At 40.3% G+C, this 21975-nt stretch overlaps 2 protein-coding genes across 4 annotated transcripts in view; one reads left to right on the top strand and one right to left on the bottom strand.

The window, feature by feature from the left end:
* Nucleotides 1-1676: 1676 nt before the first annotated feature.
* Nucleotides 1677-5259, bottom strand: Uba3 (Ubiquitin-like activating enzyme 3). The gene is made up of 3 exons (XM_019059417.2): nt 4627-5259; nt 3746-3923; nt 1677-2507 (listed from the first exon to the last, which is right to left on the bottom strand). Exons 1-3 carry the CDS (start codon nt 5257-5259, stop codon nt 1963-1965), a joined length of 1356 nt encoding a protein of 451 aa, XP_018914962.1. The 3' UTR covers nt 1677-1962.
* A 250-nt stretch (nt 5260-5509) lies between these two features.
* qless (decaprenyl diphosphate synthase subunit 1 qless) overlaps nt 5510-21975 on the top strand; it is a 102858-nt gene continuing 86392 nt past the window's right edge. For all 3 annotated transcript variants that reach the window (XM_019059421.2, XM_019059419.2, XM_019059418.2), the window contains exon 1: nt 5510-5723. In XM_019059421.2, the coding sequence (XP_018914966.1) occupies nt 5532-5723 (192 nt within the window). In that variant the 5' untranslated portion in view covers nt 5510-5531. The remainder of the gene's footprint in view (nt 5724-21975) is intronic.

The following is a 21975-nucleotide window of genomic DNA, read 5'->3' as shown; positions in this document are numbered from 1 at the left end:
TCATTCTGAGTAAATTTCCTGACCCCTGAAAAGAGGGCAAGGATGTGTGGCGTTTTAGTGAATAATTTTCACTTTGAAGAAAGAAACAATGTAATTGGAATGTTATCATGGATGGAAGGTCAAGAAGATATTAACAGAAGGAACTCATACGATTATTTCTGTCAATTTTTAAGTCGTAATGTTCTAGTTTAAACCAATGTTCCACAAACCTCGCAACATCATAACCCCTTAAGCAGGGAAATTCTTAATTTTCAAGTAGTAAATCATCTCTTGTGTGGATTACAGTTAATAGCAACTTTTCTCTTAAGGGTTACAATGAGAACCTTCCATTATTGAAAAAGTAATAAAAAGGAAGTGTCGAAGGCAAATTTAAAATCTGTGACCATCCTCAGATTAAGGTAGTGGCGTATCAAAATTCAAAAGTTTTCAAATTAGTCTGGTTGTTATTTTGAGAAGATACTCTATGGAAACTTCTAGTTTTTCAGCCTCATCTCTAATGTTCTTTTGCCTAAGGAACAAATTATGTGCCCTCTCCGTTTTGCTGACCCTCCTGATCATCCAAAATCTATCACTGTGATTGAAGAACAACAGTCCAAAATCAGAAGAGATGACTCAGATGACTCATAAATAATAAGAAAAGTTAAGAGGAGGGTAGCATCTTCTTGCTTATTAGCATATCGACGGTGAAACTACCAAACCACGTATCTCGTTTGCGGTGTTTAAAAATCTACGCTCACATTTTATTTTTTTGAAGTAGACCAAATCAATATCATTCCTTGAAATTTTCACAGAATTTTCTCCGTACGAAGAGGAAAAACCACAGAAATTTTCAAGACTGGACGTTAAGTAGTTTTTCATCTAAAAAATAAAGTATGACAGGAAGTCTGCGACGTCGCAAACCGAGATACGTGGTTTGGTAGTTTCACCGTCGATATGTATCAAAACGTTGGTTATTTAATTTGATGAGAAGCGATTTCAAAATCTTGATAAGTATGAGAACAGTATCTTCTCTTAGAGGAATTGTTCCAAAAGTACCTTTTTGGTATAACTTCTTACCTTCTGCATAAGAATAAGATTTGTAAATTGCCACTTATGGGTCATACTCACAGCTTTTTAACAAGCTGCACATAGTCGTGTAAATTTGGTTCCCTAGAGCGCAAGCTAATTTGCTTTTTGTGCATCCATATCCCCACCAAATAGATTCAAAATTTCACACAACCAGACAACCAACTTTAAACAAATATAATTTGCTACAGAGCTGAGAGTGAGACCAATAAGACGCTTACAGATTTTAATTTTGTGCAGCAGTTTAGAAGTTGGGGTAAAAATATATTTACTTTTGGAGCGACTCTAGTACTAATGTTTCATGTTGTACATTTCTATGGAGATGAACTGTTAAAAAAATGCTCATCTCGCATTGCACAGTATATTAAAGAGGCAAAAACAATGAAGTACTCACTTTGAATTTCTCTCATTTTCCATGAACGATATGCTTGTGGAGATTTTACTGTTTCTGAGATGTAATACATTTTTTAAGGACAAAGATACCCCTAAAAGGCTACCTCTCATCAAAGTTTGAAGAAAAACATCATGACCTGAACAGTTGCTCAAGTCAAGAGTTCACAAAGCCGTGAACCAATCTGGAAAAATATACTTAAAGAACAAGACAAGAGATAATTTATGTTTCAATGATGTTATTTTTTCAAAGAAATAAATAAAAAAAAAATTAATAAAACAATGGTTGGTAAGCATCTTTTGATACGAAAAGGAAAAAGGTTTAGAAAAAATTGTCATTAGTTTGACAAAGCATTGACTCCTTAGCTAATACTAATTAGGCCAGGTGGATTTTGAGAAACCTGCATGAAAATAAAATTTACGATGGATTTTTTTAAAATCTTTGAGACATATTTTACAGTTAAAAAGGATGAGCCAGTGCTTGGTAAAGATTTTGGAAAGAAATTACTATTCATTTGACATTTCCATGAAAGTGGGAATACTTAAGACAATTTCTATCGTGTTTGGAGTTGTAGCATCAGCGATCATAATTTTTGTTCCATCATGAATATCCAATTCACTTAGTTTCTTTTTTAAATTTTCACGGGTCTTCACTTCTATACTTGGCACAGTTGACATGTAAAGTGTACGATTTTTGCCTTCAATATTCACTGCTAATCCAGGATTTTTCATACGGAATGTAGGACTATCCATCAGAAGTTGAATCAACTCTTGTAATTTCATTTCATTAGATGTTAGTTTTAAATACTTAGGTATAGAGCTAGGTTTACAAGCTAGACAGTTCTCATTTTTCTCAGCTTCATATAAATATGTGTAAATACCATCGATATCATTAAAAATCATGAAATTGTTTAAGGGTTTACAACAACTTGTGGCCATCTTGAAAACTTCAGTAGCACAGGCAGCAGCTACGACAGCATTGGTTGAAGCAACAGCTGGAATAATGTTCTTGACAACGCCTTGAACAAGTCGATATGTGACTCCCAATATACCTGGACAGAAATAATCAATCCAAGGGTATATATAAGAGAGCATTTCATGTTAGAAGAGCAGTTTAAAAACCGATGAAATGACAGCTATAATTTAAAGAAAAAAGTTAATTTATAGGTCATGTTATACTAATTTTTATCAAATCCTCTTCAGCCATAAGTTTTGCCATTAGAAGGAATGCGCTCATGACAATACTCATTTAATTTTTCAATGATTTTTTTGCATACATATGCACAAGGTGCTATCGCTCATTCAAGAATCCGCGATAGGTCGGGTCTGAAAAACTGAATGCCACTCCAAAAACACACACACAAATGTCTTCATTACAGACTATTCATCAATTCGTTGAAAAAGAACACCACCTCTTTAAGCCATTCCATAACTCTTGAAATTGTATGCTTCACGACTCTTACAGGATTATGTTTTAACTAACTAAACTTCTTGCAAGAACTCATGAGTTGGGTAAGAGTCTTACATTACAAGATTTAATCTATAGCTGCTAAAAAAATTCAAAATCCACATGCGCTACTACGCTAAACGCTCCTGAAAAATCAACCAAACCTCATAAAATTATCGCAATCATAATTTTGACACTTCGAGCTCATTTCCTCAAAATCGAAAAATGAGTACTTACCTAGTATCATTTGAACGACTTATAATTGGGTGCTTCTAGTTCTTCTATTTTTAATAGAAATCCACACAAATTTTGTTTCAGTTGAATAAAATTTAAATTTTGAAAGCGCCAAAAGCTCTTTGTCTCAATCAGAATATCTGGCTCCTAAAACTCAAAAGAGAGTCTGGAACAATGGCCACAAGTACTAATAGCCTACAAACTGTGTGTGCATGTTTCTGTGTTTGGTATCGTAATAGATGACTCTGTCAATGTGGAGCAAAATACACAAAATATGCTGTGAATTTATACTGCAACACCAACGATTTTAATTTTTTTTTTTTTTTTTTCGAACGAACTTCAAGTTTGAAGTGAGAGACTATGTTTGCCTGAAGTGCTCAAATAAGAGCGAAACCAGTGGCGTTCCATCGCCAGACCTTCTTTCTTTCCCCACACTGAACTCACCGCAACCAAGATACTCATAAATAAAACTGAGCTTTAACAAAAACTTTTCACTAGCTGGAAAAAATTAAAATTGTTGGTAAAATGATGTAGAGCTATAAAATAATTTACTCTTGGCTTATACTGCATAGTTCAGAAGACACTCTAACTAGTTAACAAGTTAATTACCATATTGAGTTGCCCTCTCGCTGGCTTTTTCAAAGATCCAGTTGAGATGAGTTGGGTCATCACCATCTATGGATGCATCAAAAGGGTTTTCCTTAGGCCACTGGATTACTTTGACGTACTCAATACAATGCTCTGGTAGTCGAGGTGTGCTAGCAATGGTGCAAAGAGGATACACAACCTGCAATTTTTCCCAAGAATAATTGTAAAAATGACATAAAAGAGTGGAAACAGCATAAAACCACAGACACTACATAATGCAGATATTTAGATTGTGCACTATCGATGAGATCACCTTAATAGGATGTTGTTTCTTCCTTCAGCAATAGCGCTGTATCCAAGATATTGCCTTACCTACCTAACAGGTTCAAAGCTTGAAATGAGGAAAGAAAAGAATGGAAAAATGTCACATCAACCTAAATGCATCATTCAACAGTTGGCTTATTGATTACTATATATATTTATTTGAATGTTGCCATTTTTCCGATGCGACATTTGTTCATTCATTACTTACTTCCCCCAGTTAGGAGCCACCTACCCTGCTGTGCCATCAGAAGAGCCTATCAAACATTTGCTATGTTGAATTTTTACGGAATTTAGATATGGCTGAAGAAAGTCAATGTCAATTAATGATTAATAACATCAAACAAAGAACGACTGACAACTCAAACCGAAAGGCGTTTTAGAGATCCTCAATCTTTTTATTGCGCTCTGAGACAAGTTTCATTATCTTTGATTATTCCTGTCTGAGACAACTGTGATTTGTTAAAAGAATTAGAAAAATACTTAGGCTTGAGATGAGGAGGGATAGTTAAAGAACACAATTCAGTTCTCATCAATAATCAGTACTTAAATATAAAATAGAGAAAGAATAGGAGTTTTACCTGAGGAGGATATAGATCGAGAGTACAATCAACACAGGCGGACATTCCAGGCAAAATTACACGGGCACTTCCTTTGAATCCTTCAGTGCCACCATCAATCATGGGTATAATCGATGATGGATCTAGCTCTTCATTATCATCATAGGAGAGTAAAGATACTAACATTCCATTGATCCAACGCCTGGCAATAATTGAATCTAAGCCACACACAACAATATGAAACTGCCTGTAGAAATCAGAGTCAAAATCTTGAATTTTACAAAAATGGGGCACTACATTGCAGCCTGGTACTCGAGCATTGATAAATTTAGCTGCAACTTCTGCTTTTGAAGAACCTATGTCTTTCTGACGAAAAAGAAATTGCCGATTCAAGTTGGATAGATCAATAGTGTCCATATCAATAACATGAATGTGCTTGAAACCCATCATCGCTAAGTTCTTCAAAAGCTCACATCCTAGACCGCCAGCTCCAACGACTAAAATTTTGCAAGATGACATCAAAAAATTAAGAGTTTCAGGGCTGCATTCAAATTCTGGATGGCAAAAGGGTCCAGGTCTTTCCAGTACTTTCTTCAAATGATTCCATCGATGAGATGAGCTGTCATGGCCCTGGGAACTTGAGGAATTACTCATTTTGCAGAATATTCGCTCGGAGCACAATTATTACCAAAAAAAATCAATTTCTGTACAATTTTACACTTTACTATGTGAAACAAATTGAACGAATTCTTATCACTACAGCGCGCAATGTTTACATTTTGAGGGCTGTTGTTGTTGTTGTTCTTGAGAGGCTCAACGTTGATTGTTCGCGGTGTTTGGTGAGCACCGACCTCCGAAGTTCCCTCTCCAAAGTTTTGAAGATCAGCTGACGAAAGAAGACTAGTGATAATGTTAGAGAAAAAATCATGCTAAGTGACCGTAAGTTCATAATAGTTTGTACTATGGCGTGTATCGGGTCCGGCAGGCTCTGTGCTCGCGGTGTAGAGAAATTGTGCCAACTAGGACAAACTACTCAAGTGCGTAGAAAATCGTCTGCTGCTTTTGTGAAAATCAAACAAATTGGAATTCAACCATTATCTAGGACTTTATTGCAAAAGGTTAGTCAATCCTCCTTTCTGAAACTCACTTCTAGACTTCTCTTTTCCGCTATTTTGTCAGTCTCTACCATTGAGTTCTCGTTAATTTTAAAGCATTATATGTTTAATCCCTTTCAAAATCTTATCACTTTTAACCTCAATTCCGATCGTAAAGGACGAAAGTGTTTTAGCTCCCCTCATTCCCTCCGGACTCGATTGATCAAAAGACCGTCTCAACAGTCGAACAATCACGTAACACACCAGAATTTTTATTTCAGCGTGTCTAATAATTTTTATCAACCCATTCTGTGATTAATTGTTCTTCGTCTTTGGATATCGAATCCTCAAACATGTTATGCCCGCGTTCGGAACTCAATTTATGTCTCAATTTTCCTCGCGTCTGTGTGGTTGCAATTTTGATCCGCGGAATTTGACCCACGTGATTATAAGAGGGAAAGTTGAATGACGGAATGTTACCGCGCGCGCTTTTCATCATAGTCGCCCGATCTCCTCGTATGAATTAAAATTTCTCATTATTCGTGCAATTTTTATTTTATTTTATTCCAATTTATTTCACTCTCAATCATTCTATTTGATTGAATTTGCCAGCAGAAAACGTCATTCAACTCGGCTGGCTATTTTTCTTCATCATTTTAAAAAATATGCTATTCAAGAAATTTTCCATTAACCACCTCTCTTTCTTATATGTTAATCATTTTCTATTAATCTGCAGTCCTCTTCTGATCCCTTCGCAGTTTTGCTGTCAGGTTTGACAGGAAGGCTTATTGTTAGGTAGGTAGTCAGTATACCCGGTTTTTCTGTTTATTTGTTCCAATATTTACTCGCCTGTAGATATTTATTATAATCCAAGTACACAGGCCTGGATCTCTCTCTCTTTATATTCTCTAAGGGGAAGGAAAGGTCTAATTAGTATTGCCATAAGTTCTGCAACAACCTCACTTTTTTTGCTATACACCTAACAACACCGAAATTTAAAGGTTTATTTTTTTCTAGACAACTTCATCCATTCCCATTATAACAACCATGTGTTCAGACAAATAGAAGCATTGCATTTTTCTCCTTTTAGTGCCCAAAATAATTTTTCCCTTGTATTGCTCTCATCAACTTCACCTAGGAAAGAAAATAAAAATTAAGCATGAAATAAAATTGGCAATTGAGTAAAAACAAGGCAATACATTTTAGAAACCCAAGCATATACAGCATCAGAAAAATAGAGGTGACTTATGCTGTAGATGCACCCATGGCTTTCCGCGTCCACATTCAGAGCCCAATTGAGTGTATTCACCTTCAACCCTTCTTGGGCAGCAATACAGCGTGAGCTCTCTCTTTCGGGTAAACCCACGTCGAGTGCTCTCGATATTTGGACTACATTTTGCAATTAGGAGCTATAAGTTCCGGCTCGGTTTAAAAACAACGTATGTGCTATTAGTTTCCCTATGCACATGCGTGTTTTTTCAGATGGGACAGAATTTATAGCTCCAAATTGCAAAATGCAGTTCATTTGTACTTAGCGATGAAACAACGACGATAAGAATAGAAAAACCGGTATCTCAATCACGACGTTACCTAATTTGACCTGTTAAATACCTTAGCCTCTCGCCTCCTTTCTCCCCCAAGAAGACCAATATTTTATTTGTTTTTTTATTTTTTTACAAGTGTCAAAGCACTTAATATTCTTGTCACGCCAATGAAATTTTATCCGTCGTTCGAGAAATGATAATGCTCATGCAACAAAGCGGATTGAATTGAAAATCAGAAACTTTGAACATCGAAGTATCGATGGAAAACGACGCATTTCCGTTTGCGATGTTGCAGACCTCTTGTCACTCTCTATTTTTTCTTTGAAAAATTGGTGAGCGTAATTTTTTGAAAACCTCCTTGAGTTTTCTTCTCTCCCGGGAGAATATTCTGTGTAAATTTCAAGCTGTAAAATTTGGCTTGTTTCTCCCGAAAAAATAAATTAGGAGCGGAAATTTTGAAACACCGCAATTAAGATATGTGGGCTCGAACTTTAGCCATTGGTGTGGTTTCAGGAGCGGTTGGCAGGCTCAGCGATTTTTCGGCAAAAATCCCAAATAGGTGACGGACGTTCGGTAGGCGCGTTGAATCGACACGAGAAAGGGTTATTATAGACATTCTTGAATAAAATTAGGTTCGCTCAAAATTTTATCTTTAGATACGAGAGTTACCTTTTGTCAAAATAATGGATCATATCATACCATACTTCTCCAGGTCATGTACCTACCTTAGGAACCTCCTTCAGAGAATTGAGGTTTCAAATTTTCCAACTTTTACTTTCCTGAATTTCCGCGATTTCTCTATTTCAATTCCCGTGAAAGTGACGAGAGAAAGACGGTGGATTTCCGCCTGAATCGAACTCATGTCAGACGAGCGGGTTAAATTATTTCTCGGTCTGGCAAACTCCCAGGTTTTAAGTTCAGCTGACGGAGTGCACGGGTTACGTAACTATAAAGAGTCGTAGAATGATAGAAAAACCAGTGTGTCTGTAACCGAACAGTGACGCAAGTGTTTCATCCGGTATAACGTCGATTTCTTCTCTGTGCCCTCTGAGTTCAGAGTTTTTCCTGTGCATATTTGCCGCTCTTATGAATGAGAAGGCGCTGAATGAATTTTATGAGAGATAATCGCTCACGCTGCGAATGAAAGCCGAGACGACGAGTCTTGACTCACTCTGTGAACCTCTTAAATTCGGGCTACCCGCAATATTAAAATTTCTATTGTCATGCGGAAATATGCCATCGAAAATTCCTAGTTGGCCTTAGAAACCTTTATAAATTGCCACGTCTGTGGATTTTTTTAAGCTGTCTGTATCATACTTTACTTCTGTGATATAAAATCATAACAGGAACGCATAACGCCTGAGGCGCGAAGCACTCCAGGGGCTTAAGTACGAAGCGATCAGGGGCGTAACTCTCTATTATGGAATGAAAAATGCTCCCTTTTTTCTCTATGGGCAGTCCTTTAATTTTGAAAAATCATCGAAACGAAAAATAGGTTTTCATTATTCCCCTGAAAAAGAGTATTATTAATCTGAAAGTAATTTACGTGTTTCCTGAAAATTGTTTGCAAAAAACGAAGCATGTAAAAGACCGGAAGAAAATGTGCAACCCCCGTTCACAAAGTGTAAGAGTTTTTTTCTAAGTATCAACACTCGATGAGCGATGCGCCAAACAGTCTGTCAAGTACAGAACATAGAGACTTAATTTGACATATTTGCATTGCAAACTGCTCAACTCAACGTTCGTCAGCAATCATCGGGCAAAGACGAGTGTTCATCACTTTAATCATCAATATTATCATGCGTAAAATAGTGTCAAGCCGCGGAATTAACTCATGCCTGACCCGATCACATGGCTTTGATAGCCGGTGCATTTGGATACGTCGTCTTCGACGCATCTTTAACTCACACTGCGAGTAAAGCCCTCCCTCGCCTGAGATGGACTTATCTGAGCCCGATTTTCATGAATTGTATGTCGATGGGAAGTATAGATTTGTGCTGTGGAGGGCAGTGCGCCTTCATTTTATAATGCAGGCCAAAATCTACCCCCCGAGTCGAAATAGTTGCACGCTAAATGACGATTTTTTAGTTCGAAACTATGTGCGACCTCCTTGTTCACTCATACTTTCTTCAACTCGCGCAGCAAGTAGTTCCTCCCCCTCCCCCCTCTTGCCTTCTCCTTAATATCTTTAATGGACCTTTTAATGATAAACTTATAGTAAGTACTTACCTACTTGCCTGCTTTTCCCGCGATGATGGCAAAATAAATCTCGAAGATCTGTGGTGCTGAAGTTCGCAGGGGCGCAGGAATTTCTTCGGCCAATGCAGTTTCAAGCAACCAGGGATTCAGTACACGTAGCATGACATTGCGCGTTCGCAATCATTTTTAACAAATTTAGCGTGTTTGCACTAATTTTCTAAGAATTAAACGCTTTCAAAGTTCATCCCTCCAAAATTTAACCGTTCCGCAGTAACTTTTTCAGAAATTTAACGCTTTCGCAGTAATTTTTTTGAAAATTCAACGCTTGAGCAGAAATGTTTTCCAAAATTCAATACTTACGCTGTAATTTTCTCCAAAATTTAACGCTTTTACCCTAATTTTGTAAAAATTAGCTCGTTGAGCTTTCACTCTTTAGAATACATATAACCGATTATGTATTCTTGTAACCGAACGCCGGTTCATGCAACCAACCTTCATTCATCAATTTTCTTAACTTCATTAGTTCGGCTATACGAACCGATCGTTTGATTACACGAACTGAAAGTCGGATTTAACGAAACGAATAGTTGGGATGATAAAGAACACGATGTTCTCCTTCATATTGTGGATATGCAATTTTACCTTCTTGGAAGTCAAAATAGTTGTATCTTGCGTTTTGCCCCTTCCAACTTTTCTACTCTGCGTTAAAATTTCTGAGTCAGCGGAGAAGAGACCGAGCTCTCTGTCATTGTTGTGGTTATGCGAGAAAGTTGTGTTGCTTCGTAAGTATGGTGACCGAATCTGTGAAAAGGGACCTCATCTTCTGGTTAAAAATATCCCGAACTCTAAAGTTCGCGCAAAAAACGATCGCGGGAAGCGCCTGCAAAACTGTAGGGATACTTCAAGCATCGCACCTTCTCCCCGATCTCTTGTCTTGTTCTCGGCTCTTGACTCGCGAATTGAGTCAAGTTCCGGACTGCGTCGAGCAGTGCGTGTACACAACATAAGAAGGTGTAGGAAAAAAATCATGCGCATTTCGATCAAACGATGTAATATATTTTATTTATTTCATTATTCAAGATCGTATTTTACCTGATCGTAAAACCAGAGTCTCAATGAAGATATCTCAATTGTATACGCATAGCTACGCGTTTCACGTACGCGAACATTACACCAAAGTTTTGGATGTTGTGCGGGGTTTTTCCCCTGTCATAGGTAAAGTTAGACGAATAAATGGAAGACCCTGAGTTTGCTGTCAGAATTGTCATACGCAGTGTAACTGAGTAAATGTTCGCTTTAGACGCGATGCAGAGTTTACTTATTTTCTACGAACTTTGGCTACACCGGAGTCAGTTGACATTCATCATCCGACACAAATGAATATTCAAAGAATCAGATGCTTCTCTTACCCAGGCATGCTCAGTGCGATTTCATATCGCTGCAACTTCTGCAATGTGTGGACGAATTATTTTTGCGTATGGTCCTAAGTTCACACAAATGAAAAAATTAGGCAGCAGTAATTTATTTTTGTACTTAGTCGTTGGCTAATAATGTGCCCAATACCAACTGTAATGTAGAGAAAATATGCTCAATACACGTACTTTTTAGTTATTTGATAATTAGATTATTTAGAAGATACAAGCTTTAATATTTTGGATCGCATCTGATCGATCGAACCGTTTTTCCCTTGGGGGGATTGAGGGGGCTATGTCTTCGGGTTTTTTATTTTGGCTTTTTTTTCTTGTGAGCTTGTGACTGATGAATATTACTGGAAGACATTGGTCTAACATTCCTCAAACGGAAGGAGAAATGAGAAGTGAGGGATCTCTCGAAAATCAAGCGAATGAGGAAGATAGGATAAGCTTCGGACCAGACGAAAAAGTCTGAAACGAGATTTGAAGTGGAAGATAGTAGCCTAACACCATGGCGTCGAAAGTTTCAAAGAATGTCGTCTCCAACTGTCGAACTATACCTCGACACCATTGTTGCAGGTTTACGCGTAAAGCCAGTTTCTTTTTAACTTGATTCGCAAGGAAATCGGAGGATTTTGTGTCCGTCGACAACACTGCTCAACAAGCGCTTCTGCTTCTAGCCGGATCGTCTGATCAAGTCCTCTCAAACTTAACTCGAATTCCTACCCAGAAACCTTCATTCTCTTTACGCGCTGACAAAAGTAGAATCAGCCTGTGGAAAATTCGACGCAGAAAACGACGCATTCAAAAAATTTTTGATAATTTCTTTACTCATCAGTTGGTATCAACTGTTTTAGCAAGCATTCGTTGAAGAGAGCACCCGGACAAAGTTTGTTTTTTTCTTCACGTTAAATGGATTTTAGTGTAAACGCCAATGTATGATCTGAGAGATCATTTTGGATTTTTACGTCGTGCGGATAGTCACTCAGAACTTAATGTCATCAGGGGGAACCTTTTAGAAAAAGAAGAAGAAAAATGCCTCAACCAAGGCTCATGCAGCACGATTGTTGGCGATGGTGTGTATCAGCGAAAATTAGTTAAATTATATCAATGGTGAGCAAAGACGGATAAGACATATGACTTATAAAATATCTAAAATATATCACGTCTGACTTGAGTTGGCAAATGCGCCTTCAAATTTTTGATTAGGCCTTAAGTCAGCGTCCAGTGCTGATAATTACCTCGCTGTTAGTTTCGCCGCCTTAATAACTGAGTTTTCTAAGCACCAGTCTGAATTTGACTGCATTTTGCAATTAGAAACTTCAATTTTTAGCACATCCTTAAAAGCACTCATATGCACAAGGATACTAATGGTACATACGTCGTCTCTGAACTGAGTCAGTTGTTGTAGTTCCAAATTAAAAAAAGTAGTACGATTATACGATCATGGAGGTCTTATCATTTGCATTTTTGGCATCAGGAGGGTTTGTCATTATTCCAACACAGATCAGATCATCCGCGACGATTTCAACCAAAGGTAATAAATTGGAAAATTATTGGAGGGAAAATCGTCCAATTTAGAAACCATAAATATCCTTCTGCTCAGCCCTCCTGGTAGTTTCATTTTAAACATGAAATTTACGAAATTTCAGACACCTAAAAATTCTCCATTTGGCAACTCTGTTTCTCTCTCATTCAACCATATAATTCTTAAAAGGAAACCCGCTTTACGTAGGATCGATGTATATCGATTGCGCAGACTAAATGGGCAAAAGTCTCCTGTTGCCAAATTTCAAGAGTCGCCACCGCCGGAGACCCCAGTGTGTTCAGATCGATAGAATTTTCACCTGACCTACTGGAAAATCTCCTAAGTGACGCCACAGCCTGTCGCTTCGTCGGTTCATTCACCTTGGATCGTTTTCAAAAAGTCATTCGGGGGCCGGCTGGATTTTCGGGCGCACAAGCGGTCGCGTCGCGTGCGCGAGCGATCTCGAGCCGTCGACGAACCCGCGCAGCAGCAGTACGAAGGACACGCGGGGGAGGGGGGGGGAGAACGGGGGAATCTAGGAAGATGCCGAAAAGAGAGGGGGGAGTAGGGAAGATGAAGATGATAGCTAAGAAGAATGAGGAATGTATAGAGTACACATAACAAGAGACAGGAACACTGGGGAAGGTGTTCGGGTGCCAAGTCTGCGGATTAACTTGTCGACGAAACGGGACGAAAGGAGTGATTTTGGATGCCATCCGGCAGCAGGGGAGGCAACCTGCGTACGGCTGTGGCTATGTGGCTGCGGCAGGGCGTGCGCTTACATCCGTGTGAGAGTGTCCTTGGTAATCTCAAGTAGGCCGACTTACTTTCCACTCGTAAGAGAAAGTTTAACCACCGGCCTTGCCCATGGTGGACCGAGAGCCTACCTTGCCAAGAATCACAGGTGTGTCCAGCCAGCCGCTCACAGTGGAGCGCGCAGCGGATCTTTTCGGACATGAAATCTCCGTTCCGGCGCACCGCGGTTTGGGTCCCTCTTATTTTTGAAACTTGAGACAAGTTAAGGACAAGTTCCAGGGTTGCCACAGTCAGGGAATACCGAGAAAACGGGGAATTTTAAAAAGTCAGGAGAAACCTGGAAATTTCAGGGAAAATGATGAAAATGTCAGGGAAAAATTGATAAGCACCTTTATTTGTTTTCTATGATGAGTTTGACGTTTCGGACATCGAATTTTGCCCCAAAACTATTTCTAATTGTCTTTTTGACCATCTAGCATATCTTCAGTTGTCGGGGAATTTCACCAAAATGTGTCAGAGAAATCAAGGAAATGTCAGGGAATTTCATTTTCTAAATTTGTTGGTAACCCTGAAGTTCGCTCAAAGTATGCCACGACAGGTCCATATCAATGATCATTTTTAAGAAACAAATTAAAATGTCTTGTTTTTAAAGGTTTCTCAAGCGTCTTGATGATACCGACCGAACGTACGGTCTCGCAAGCTGAAAGCTAGATTTGACGAACCATATTTGGGATGTTAAAGGACATTACGTTCTTCATTTTGTGGATATGCAATTCTAACCCCTTGGAAGTCAAAATATGTATAACGCATGTTTCGCCCTATCCCACTTTCCCACTCATGCGTTAAAGTCTGCCGAAGAGAGTTCACGTTCTCCTTTATCTCGTAGATACTTTACCCACTTGGCAGTCAAAATATTTCGTCGCTCCTTTGAAGTATGGGCGTATCTCCTTTCCGGATGAGCCCCGGAGAGCATGGAATCATATGGAGAGCAGGGCTCACGTAGAAATGGAGGTACGCCCTTACGTCAGAGGAGCTACGATTTGTCTCTTGTGTTTCGCCCCCATCCGACTTTTCTACCCCCGCGTTAAAGTCTCCGAGTCAGCCGAAAAGATCTCCCATTTTGCGGATACGAATTTTATCTCCTTAAAAGTCAAAATATTTGTATCGCGTGGTTTCCGTCAGTCTCGATTTCCAGGCGCCCAAGCCTTATTTTCAGGCGCATTCGGCGCATGGTGCCTAAAGGAAAACCGCACTGGAGATTTTATCTCGGGAAGAACGAAATCAAATTCGAGTGGTGTTTCCGACAAGAAAATCATGGGCTTTTGCCTTGCTCCGGAAATCTCACAATGGACCACTAGACAAGGCACGAATTTTAGCATTCTGATTCAAGTTCATTTCTAAAATTTCACGTAGAACACGATGCGCACATAGAAAATTACCGAAATTAACTCCTTACGAAGATTTTTGTTGATTCTTGATGCGTGAATTCAAACCACTCGCTCAGTAAAACTCAATGCTCTACGTGATTCACATCGCGCGCTAAACGTTATCATGACAGTCTCTGCGATGTAAAAATCTGGCAACCTCAATCTTGACGCTTTGGCTCAGCTGTAGCAAATTGCTTATAGTTTGAACAACACATGGTGGAAAATGAACATCGCTCGATTGAGAGGCTTACTGAAACCGTTGTAGTGCGCGATTTGACTCGCGCAGAGCTTTGAGTTTCTTGTGAGCGTGCAGTTCGAATTCCTTGTAGCCAATGTGAAATAAAAACGTTGATATCCTCGTTAGGAGTTAGTTTCAGTCATTTTCGTTGGGCAAATCGTGTTCTGCGTGAAATTTTGGTTAAGAAACATGTATCAGATGCTTAAATTCGTACCTTGTCCAGTGGTCCATTCTCAGATACGTTCCATTCATTGAAGGCTCTTGATTTCAGTGTCCGGAACTTAACGTGGAGCTCATTCAGTGGCGTAGCGTCCTATGCGATGGATCGATTGATCTGCCATTTGAACCTATGGAAAAAATCGATTATCAGGGTGTTCGCAACGCACATTCTCGTAATCAATTTTTTACCATAGCTCCAAATGGGATAATATCGATAGTCGATAATTCACGCCTTGTCACTGAGCTTATCACATCATAACTTTGTGGGGGGCAAATGCTTATTGTACTTATCTGATCAAATTACGGATGCAGCTTGATACTGATCGACTTAATGATGCTCACGCTTCAGTCTCTTGGAAACGAGTCTGTTTATCTAGATGTACCATTTTTAAACGTCACTTCTTTTGAACTCGCTCAGAAAACGATTCATTCCTCGAAAATTTTGGAAATTGACTCCTGGTGCGGCGTGTACTCTCTTATGACGTTTAACCGCAAAAAAAGTCATAAAATAGATGGAATTGTTGGTTATTTAGGTAAAATGTGTGCCGCGTGTAGATCAGACGAGCTGAAAGTTTCAGTCGGTTGGAGGTGAAGTCTACCATAAAGGATGTGGTGCTGCACCCCGTTGGAGGCTGAATTAAGTTTTAATGAGAAAATGAGATTAATTAATCCTCCAAAATAATTTTTTTTTTTTTAATTCTCGATCTAAGAGGATTATCGGCTCGTGACCTTGACCGTTAGCTAAGTCGGGGAGGCTAAACAACTTCAACTCGTTGGGAAAAATGTCTTTCAATCGCGCATACCTGGAACCCTCCTTTAACGACCTCGGTATCAATAGAATCCTTAAATAAGTATGGTGAAATATTATGAACAACTCTGATTTGTCCAACTTTTACAATAACTTAGCGCAAACTCACCAAATATTAAAGTATAACATTCTTCAATGGTTTGACTCAAGGTATACAGTAACTGAGCGTTGGAAGTAGAAGCTAGCGCGGCATGCTCGGGGAGTAACCGATATCCCATCCATCCAAATAGTTAGGAAAATTCAGGAGTTCTCTTGAAAGCCGTTTAAGGTCAAGAAATACTTCTCCCCATACATTCTCAATCGGTAAAACAACCAGGTGTCGAAATTTCCGTCGTTGAAGCTTTTGAGTAGTACTGAAAAAGCACACACGATTCACACCTATGTGTTGTTACTATATGTGTGGAAATTTTTCCGAAGTACCAGGGAAAAATTATGAGAAACATGTCGGTTTTTCCTTTATTTCTTCTTTTTTTACTGTCGGAGGAGAATGCAGCATTGCTAGTACGCTTGGTGGAATTGCGTTCCCGCGAGCTACAAATCCGCGATTGACGGAGTTCTGCCCCATGCGAATATCACTGTATATTAGTGTTCATCTTGAATCTATTTTCTTATACTACGAGTATATTGAAAAAAGCTAAGCCGATTTTTGTGTGTACGGCGCTATCTTTGTTTTAATTGATCGACGAATTACCCAATCTAAAAACCTCATTGGAAAAGCCAAGATGACGTCATCGTGACTTTTCCGATTACTTCCCTCTAAATTATCGTAATTTTCGTATGACGTCATCGTCACTGTCTTAGTTCTAATTGGTCGATGAATTAACCAATCAGAAAACGTCCTAGGAAAAGCCAAGATGATATCGTACAAAAACCAGAACAGATCATGCTCATCTCGAATCTTTTTTATTTGGAAAATTCTTGCATGCAGTTTATCTCCTTTAGGGTTGCTTTCCAAGCAGGCAAATTTTGCTCCGAAAATGACGTATCGAAGGGTTCCGGTGCTCGGGCGGGCAAATCCACCAGCGCGCGCGAGCTCGTGGTCGTTCGCAGCCTCTCACTTTTTTTTCTCCATTCCAGGAATCGAGCGAGTGCCTCGACGACGCCACGACGTGGCAGCAACGAAGCGTCGTTCTCTTCCGCTCTCGTAGCGTCGCGACGCGTCCGACGACGCCGATGCGATGTCCGGTCATCGACGCCGCGCGTTTCAACCACTGGAGCTGGGCTGCAGCACCAGCGCCGCGACGCGCCCGCCCGCCCGGTGAAAACCCCGAGCGCATAACTACGCTGTTGCCAAACCAGAAACAAAATACCTAGCCAAGACTAGAGTATCTACATGGGAAGAGCACGGACATGTCGGTAATTTTGGAGGTTAGGTCATGGAGCTTCTAGAGCCCAAAAGAACAGCCATCCCATGAACTCAAATTATCCAGAATGATGCATTATTATTCTATTTTTACGACCCCCATCGCCTGCATATCACGTATTAGGCTTACGATTCGTTTTTGCATAAATATACTCATTTTTGGGGAAAGACACTCATTTATGACCATTCTTGGTCACCTCGGTTTCATACTGAAATCTGCAGATTGGCAGGGACATTTATCGTTTTCGAAGGTTTGCTGCCCATTTGGGGCCTAGAGTTCCACAGTCAGACTTGTCCGTACTCTCCCCACATAGGTACCCTATCTAAGACTAGAGTGCCTACGTGGGGAGAGTTCGGACAAGTCGGTAATTTTGGAAGTTATGTCATAGAGCGCTAAGGGCCGAAAAGGGCAGCCAATCGATAAACCCAAATCATCCAGATTTGAATGATTTATTACAATTTTTATGATCTGACGTTTGTAAAGCACTTATTCGACTCAATTTTGCATACATTTTCTCATTTTTGCCGCGAAAGGACGCTCCTTTATGAACATTCTTGGCCATCTTATTTTGATACTATTGATGAAGATCGGCGGCGGTTATTCTCTGGTGTCTTTCGTGTTAGGAGGTTGGCTGCCCTTTTTGGCCCAAAGAGCTCCAGTGCTCAAGGTTTCTACTTGTCCGTAATTTCCTCATCTAGTCACTTCAGAGAACAAAATGTGCAGAACCAGTCTGAATTCCTCCGGAAGTTTCGAAAGAACATGATCCGCGTTGCAAAGAAGTTACTGTGTGAACCTCACGAAAAAAACGGAAGCTCAAGGTTACTAGAGTCATCGTCAAATGAGCTAACGCACTTTTAAACTGCAACAGAAGATCCACCTTCTTGATTCTTGCATTAACTTTCAATGTGAAACTGACGTGAGACATTATTCTGTCGCGGTCTGATAAACTTAACTTATTTAAACGCGCGTAAACTTATTTAGCTTGGACTCAAGATTCCTGATGTGATTGCTGATAGTGCTTACCATGCGGCTGGTAAATGTAACCAAATGTATGAGTATGATTTAACACCGGCAGAAATATGGCACTGGTGCCTAGATTTCGCGGGTATCTTATAATCGCAGGAATCTTAGTTACCACTAACATTCACTTTTATCCATGGGCGGGGGGGGGGCTCAAAAATACCCAATCGTCGTGCGTGGAGAATCTTGTGTCATGATCAATTTTCAAAAGAGATGCCCTTTTCGGTTTTTTTTTATTAAACATTTTAAAAAGAATGTAGCATATTTTACCGTAAACGCTTTTTTATTTATATTTGACATTTTCCCGGGATGTAAATCGTAATTTGACCATGAGGCATAAACTCACGGCAAACAGCCGTCGTTTTGGAACTTTTTGCACCCCTATAGCTCAAAGCTCGCGGGTGGAATAAGGTGTAATTGTGTTTGCTCTTTTTTTTCTGGACAGTCGCGAGAAAATTCCAAAAAATCAACACTGCCTTGACCCGAAAACCACACGACTGAATCTAGAGTGAACTTGCGCGGTCAGCCTTTCAGCCCGGGGCGATGATTAGCGCGGCTTATTTGCCCCTCGATTGCAGCTAGGTGAACCGTTAATGAACAGTGGCGTGGCGTGCTTTGCGATGTATCGATTGATCTACCATTTAAACCTGTGGAAAAGGATCGATGTACAGGGTGTTCGCGACGAACACTATAATAATCGATTCTTTGCCATAGCTTCAAATAGGGAAATATCGATGATCGATCACTCACGCCACGCGGCTGTTAATGAAGGTTATCAACCCATTCAAATAATTACTCATTGAATATGTAACGAGGTGCACGCTGAGAAAAAAAAATATTCTTTCGTCGTATACGCTAAAATTTGATTACCCGAAATTGATAGTTAGTGCAAAGCGCTTTCCCTAGCGCCTCCTTTATCAGAGGCCTATGATTGGAATTACGTAATAAATATACCTTCGTTTCTTCAGTTTCATCAAACGACGTTTGACGAGTTTTGGTGCACGAGTCATGCTCTGAGACAGCTTTAGTGAAAAATCGCTTTTTAACTAATTTTTTTAAATTCGAGAATAATGCCTTTCGCACGACTCCTGAAGGAAAAGGGGGAAACATTAAATATAGCAGTGAAAACAAAACTGAATTAGTATTAAATCTTTAGACTATTGTGCAGAGAATAGTGACTCAAAAGTGGGAGCATGACATATGGCATGTACATACGTATTCTCGTTAAACCTTACATGGGCACTAACTTGAGTCAGATGTCAGAAAATGAGATGACTCGGAAAATGCCTTCTAATAGGAGGGTAGGCAAAAAGTCGCATCGTAGTGTGCGAATAGTTATCGCACGGATTTTTCTCCCTCCCAGCGCTTAAGCTCCCAGCCCAGCAGGCCGATCGCAACGAAAAGCGACATATTTCATGGCGAAAGTAAGGCTTTTTCATCATGTCCTGTCTTGCCGAGATAGTTTCAACTTGCGGAGGCATAATAAACATTCATACGGGTCGGAAAATCGCCATGTAATTTTCAGTTGAAACTTAAAATTAATTGCCGCCTCGAAATTGTTCTGATGAGCCTTGACCCGCTTGAGGCGTATTGCCGTGCTAAGGAAGAACGCCGTATGAACCTTCAGACTTCCCACAATTTCACTTTTCACTGTCATGTAGCACACATCAGAATCAAAAATCAATCACGAAAATCCGTCCCCACAGCTTACTCGATTGACTATTGAGGCCATGTTTACAAGTTGAACCAATCGATATCGATGCGATCTCAAGCGCTGTCCCCACTCGTCAAAATGGAAGCTCAAAGTGAATCGATTTCAACGATAAGCGGCTCAAAGTCGGGATTTGATGCGATTGATAAGTGTTTCAACTCAAAATAGAGCGGCGCGACTCTTTTTTGACCAACGATCGCGAACAGTTCGTATTTATCGATTCACTTTGAGCTTCCATTTTGACGAGTGGACACAGGGCTTCAGTGATAGAGATGTTCGCTCTATCGAATTCGATCCATTAAAATACTCCGATTGGGGTTTCTCGGAATGGCAACGCCGAGAAAAGTTCTGTGTCAACGGTAGAGAGCAATGGCGAGGCGTGAATGATCGATTATGGATATCTCCCCATTTGAAGCTATGGTAAAGAATCGATTTTTCGGTGCACCATGTTCATCGATCCTTCTCCATAGGTTTGAACGGCAGATCAATCGATATATCGCAAAGTACGCCACGCCACTGTAGAGAGGGCCAGGGCGGGCTATTTGTATGACCACTGCGTAGTGTGTTACAAAATGATGACACGTCCGAATGCTGAGCGCTCAGCTGTGGGTTCTAAGTGCATTATCGGAGCCGAGGCGAAGGAGTCGGCCAGTGGCGAGGCGTGAATGGTCGATTCATCGATATTTCCCCATTTGAGCTGTGGTAAAGAATCGATTATTAGGGTGTTCACTGCGAACACCCTAATAATCGATCCTTTTTCATAGGTTCAAGTGGCAGATCAATCGATATATCGCATCGCATGCCACGTTACTGGAGTCGTCTGTCCGACGTCGCCAATGGAGAGGACCGTGTATGTTCTGGTGCAGTCCAAGTTGCACCGGGCTTCGGCGCTCAGGTTTCGTTGTCTGTAACCTGGCTGCCAGTTCGTGGTTCGATCGGTGCGTTATTAGGGGTGGGGGGGGGGGGGCGTGATGGAAATGACACCTGCATCCAAGCTCAGCAAGCACTGGAAAACTTGGCTGCGTGAAGTGAACAGCCACTTTACAGGTCGTTCCTCTGTAGGTTCAGATGTGCTCGATCTCGAGTGTTCCTCAAGCCTCAGATGAAAAGTTCACGGAAAATGAGACTTTGATGGTGAAATTTCATAAAATTTCCCCTAAAGTTTCCATGTAAGTTAGAAAAATGGAAATGTGAGGCAATTTAACGTGACATTTCAAAGGCCAGCCTCCAGCTGTTCAAAAACCTCGCAGTAAAAAAAGAGAAAAAAATAATAACGAGATATAATCTGCGGTAGCGGAGAGGATTGAAACTGATGTTTTCCAAAAATCGGAGATTTCACTTTCAGAACGTCCAAATTGTGTCCAGCGAAGAAACCCACTCTTCCCCTCTTCTCACGGAGTAATCCTCTGGTTATCTCTCGTTGAGTAATAAACTCTCTTATTCGTGCGCCACGAAACAGCCGTATGTAGTTGCTGATGCAGTTATGCCTCCATCGATAGCACTCAGGGTGGACGTGGGAGTGACCTTGAGTTCTTATCTTGGGTCAAAGGTAACCTATCTCTTCTGCTCTTACCTGACCTGTAGGCATTCCCTTCTAAAATCCAAGTTTAGGCATCAAAATGTATTTGGCATTGATGCAGACACAGTGTGCCAACAAACTTCCAAAAATGCCTAAAGGGTTTTTGACACACCTTCCCGGGGAAGAGCGTTTATGTTACGATTCTTGCTATCAGAGTGAGATGACAACATGTAGGTGTCAACTCAGAGCTAGAGGGATAGATTATCTTTGTTTGAAACCGCAAGTGACTTGGTCGTGGAAGCAATGCTGTCATGACGCAATCTTTCAAAAGAGTCCATTTGTCTTCGAGGACCAGGGAGGATATGAATTCAATTTGACAGCGCTGCTGATCGGTCGATCGGCATTCAGTTCTCACTTGGGTTTGTGCAATTAAAAATTAGACCAGGAGTGCTGCCTGGTGCAGTTTGCAGTCATGTGCATAGGCGACACTTGCGCAATCGCTGCGTGTTGTCCACCTCGCAGCGAGCATCC

Source organism: Bemisia tabaci, chromosome 4 (genome assembly GCF_918797505.1).
Source record: "Bemisia tabaci chromosome 4, PGI_BMITA_v3".
NCBI classification, from domain to species: Eukaryota; Metazoa; Arthropoda; class Insecta; order Hemiptera; family Aleyrodidae; genus Bemisia; species Bemisia tabaci.
This window is presented reverse-complemented; position numbering and strand designations above follow the sequence as displayed.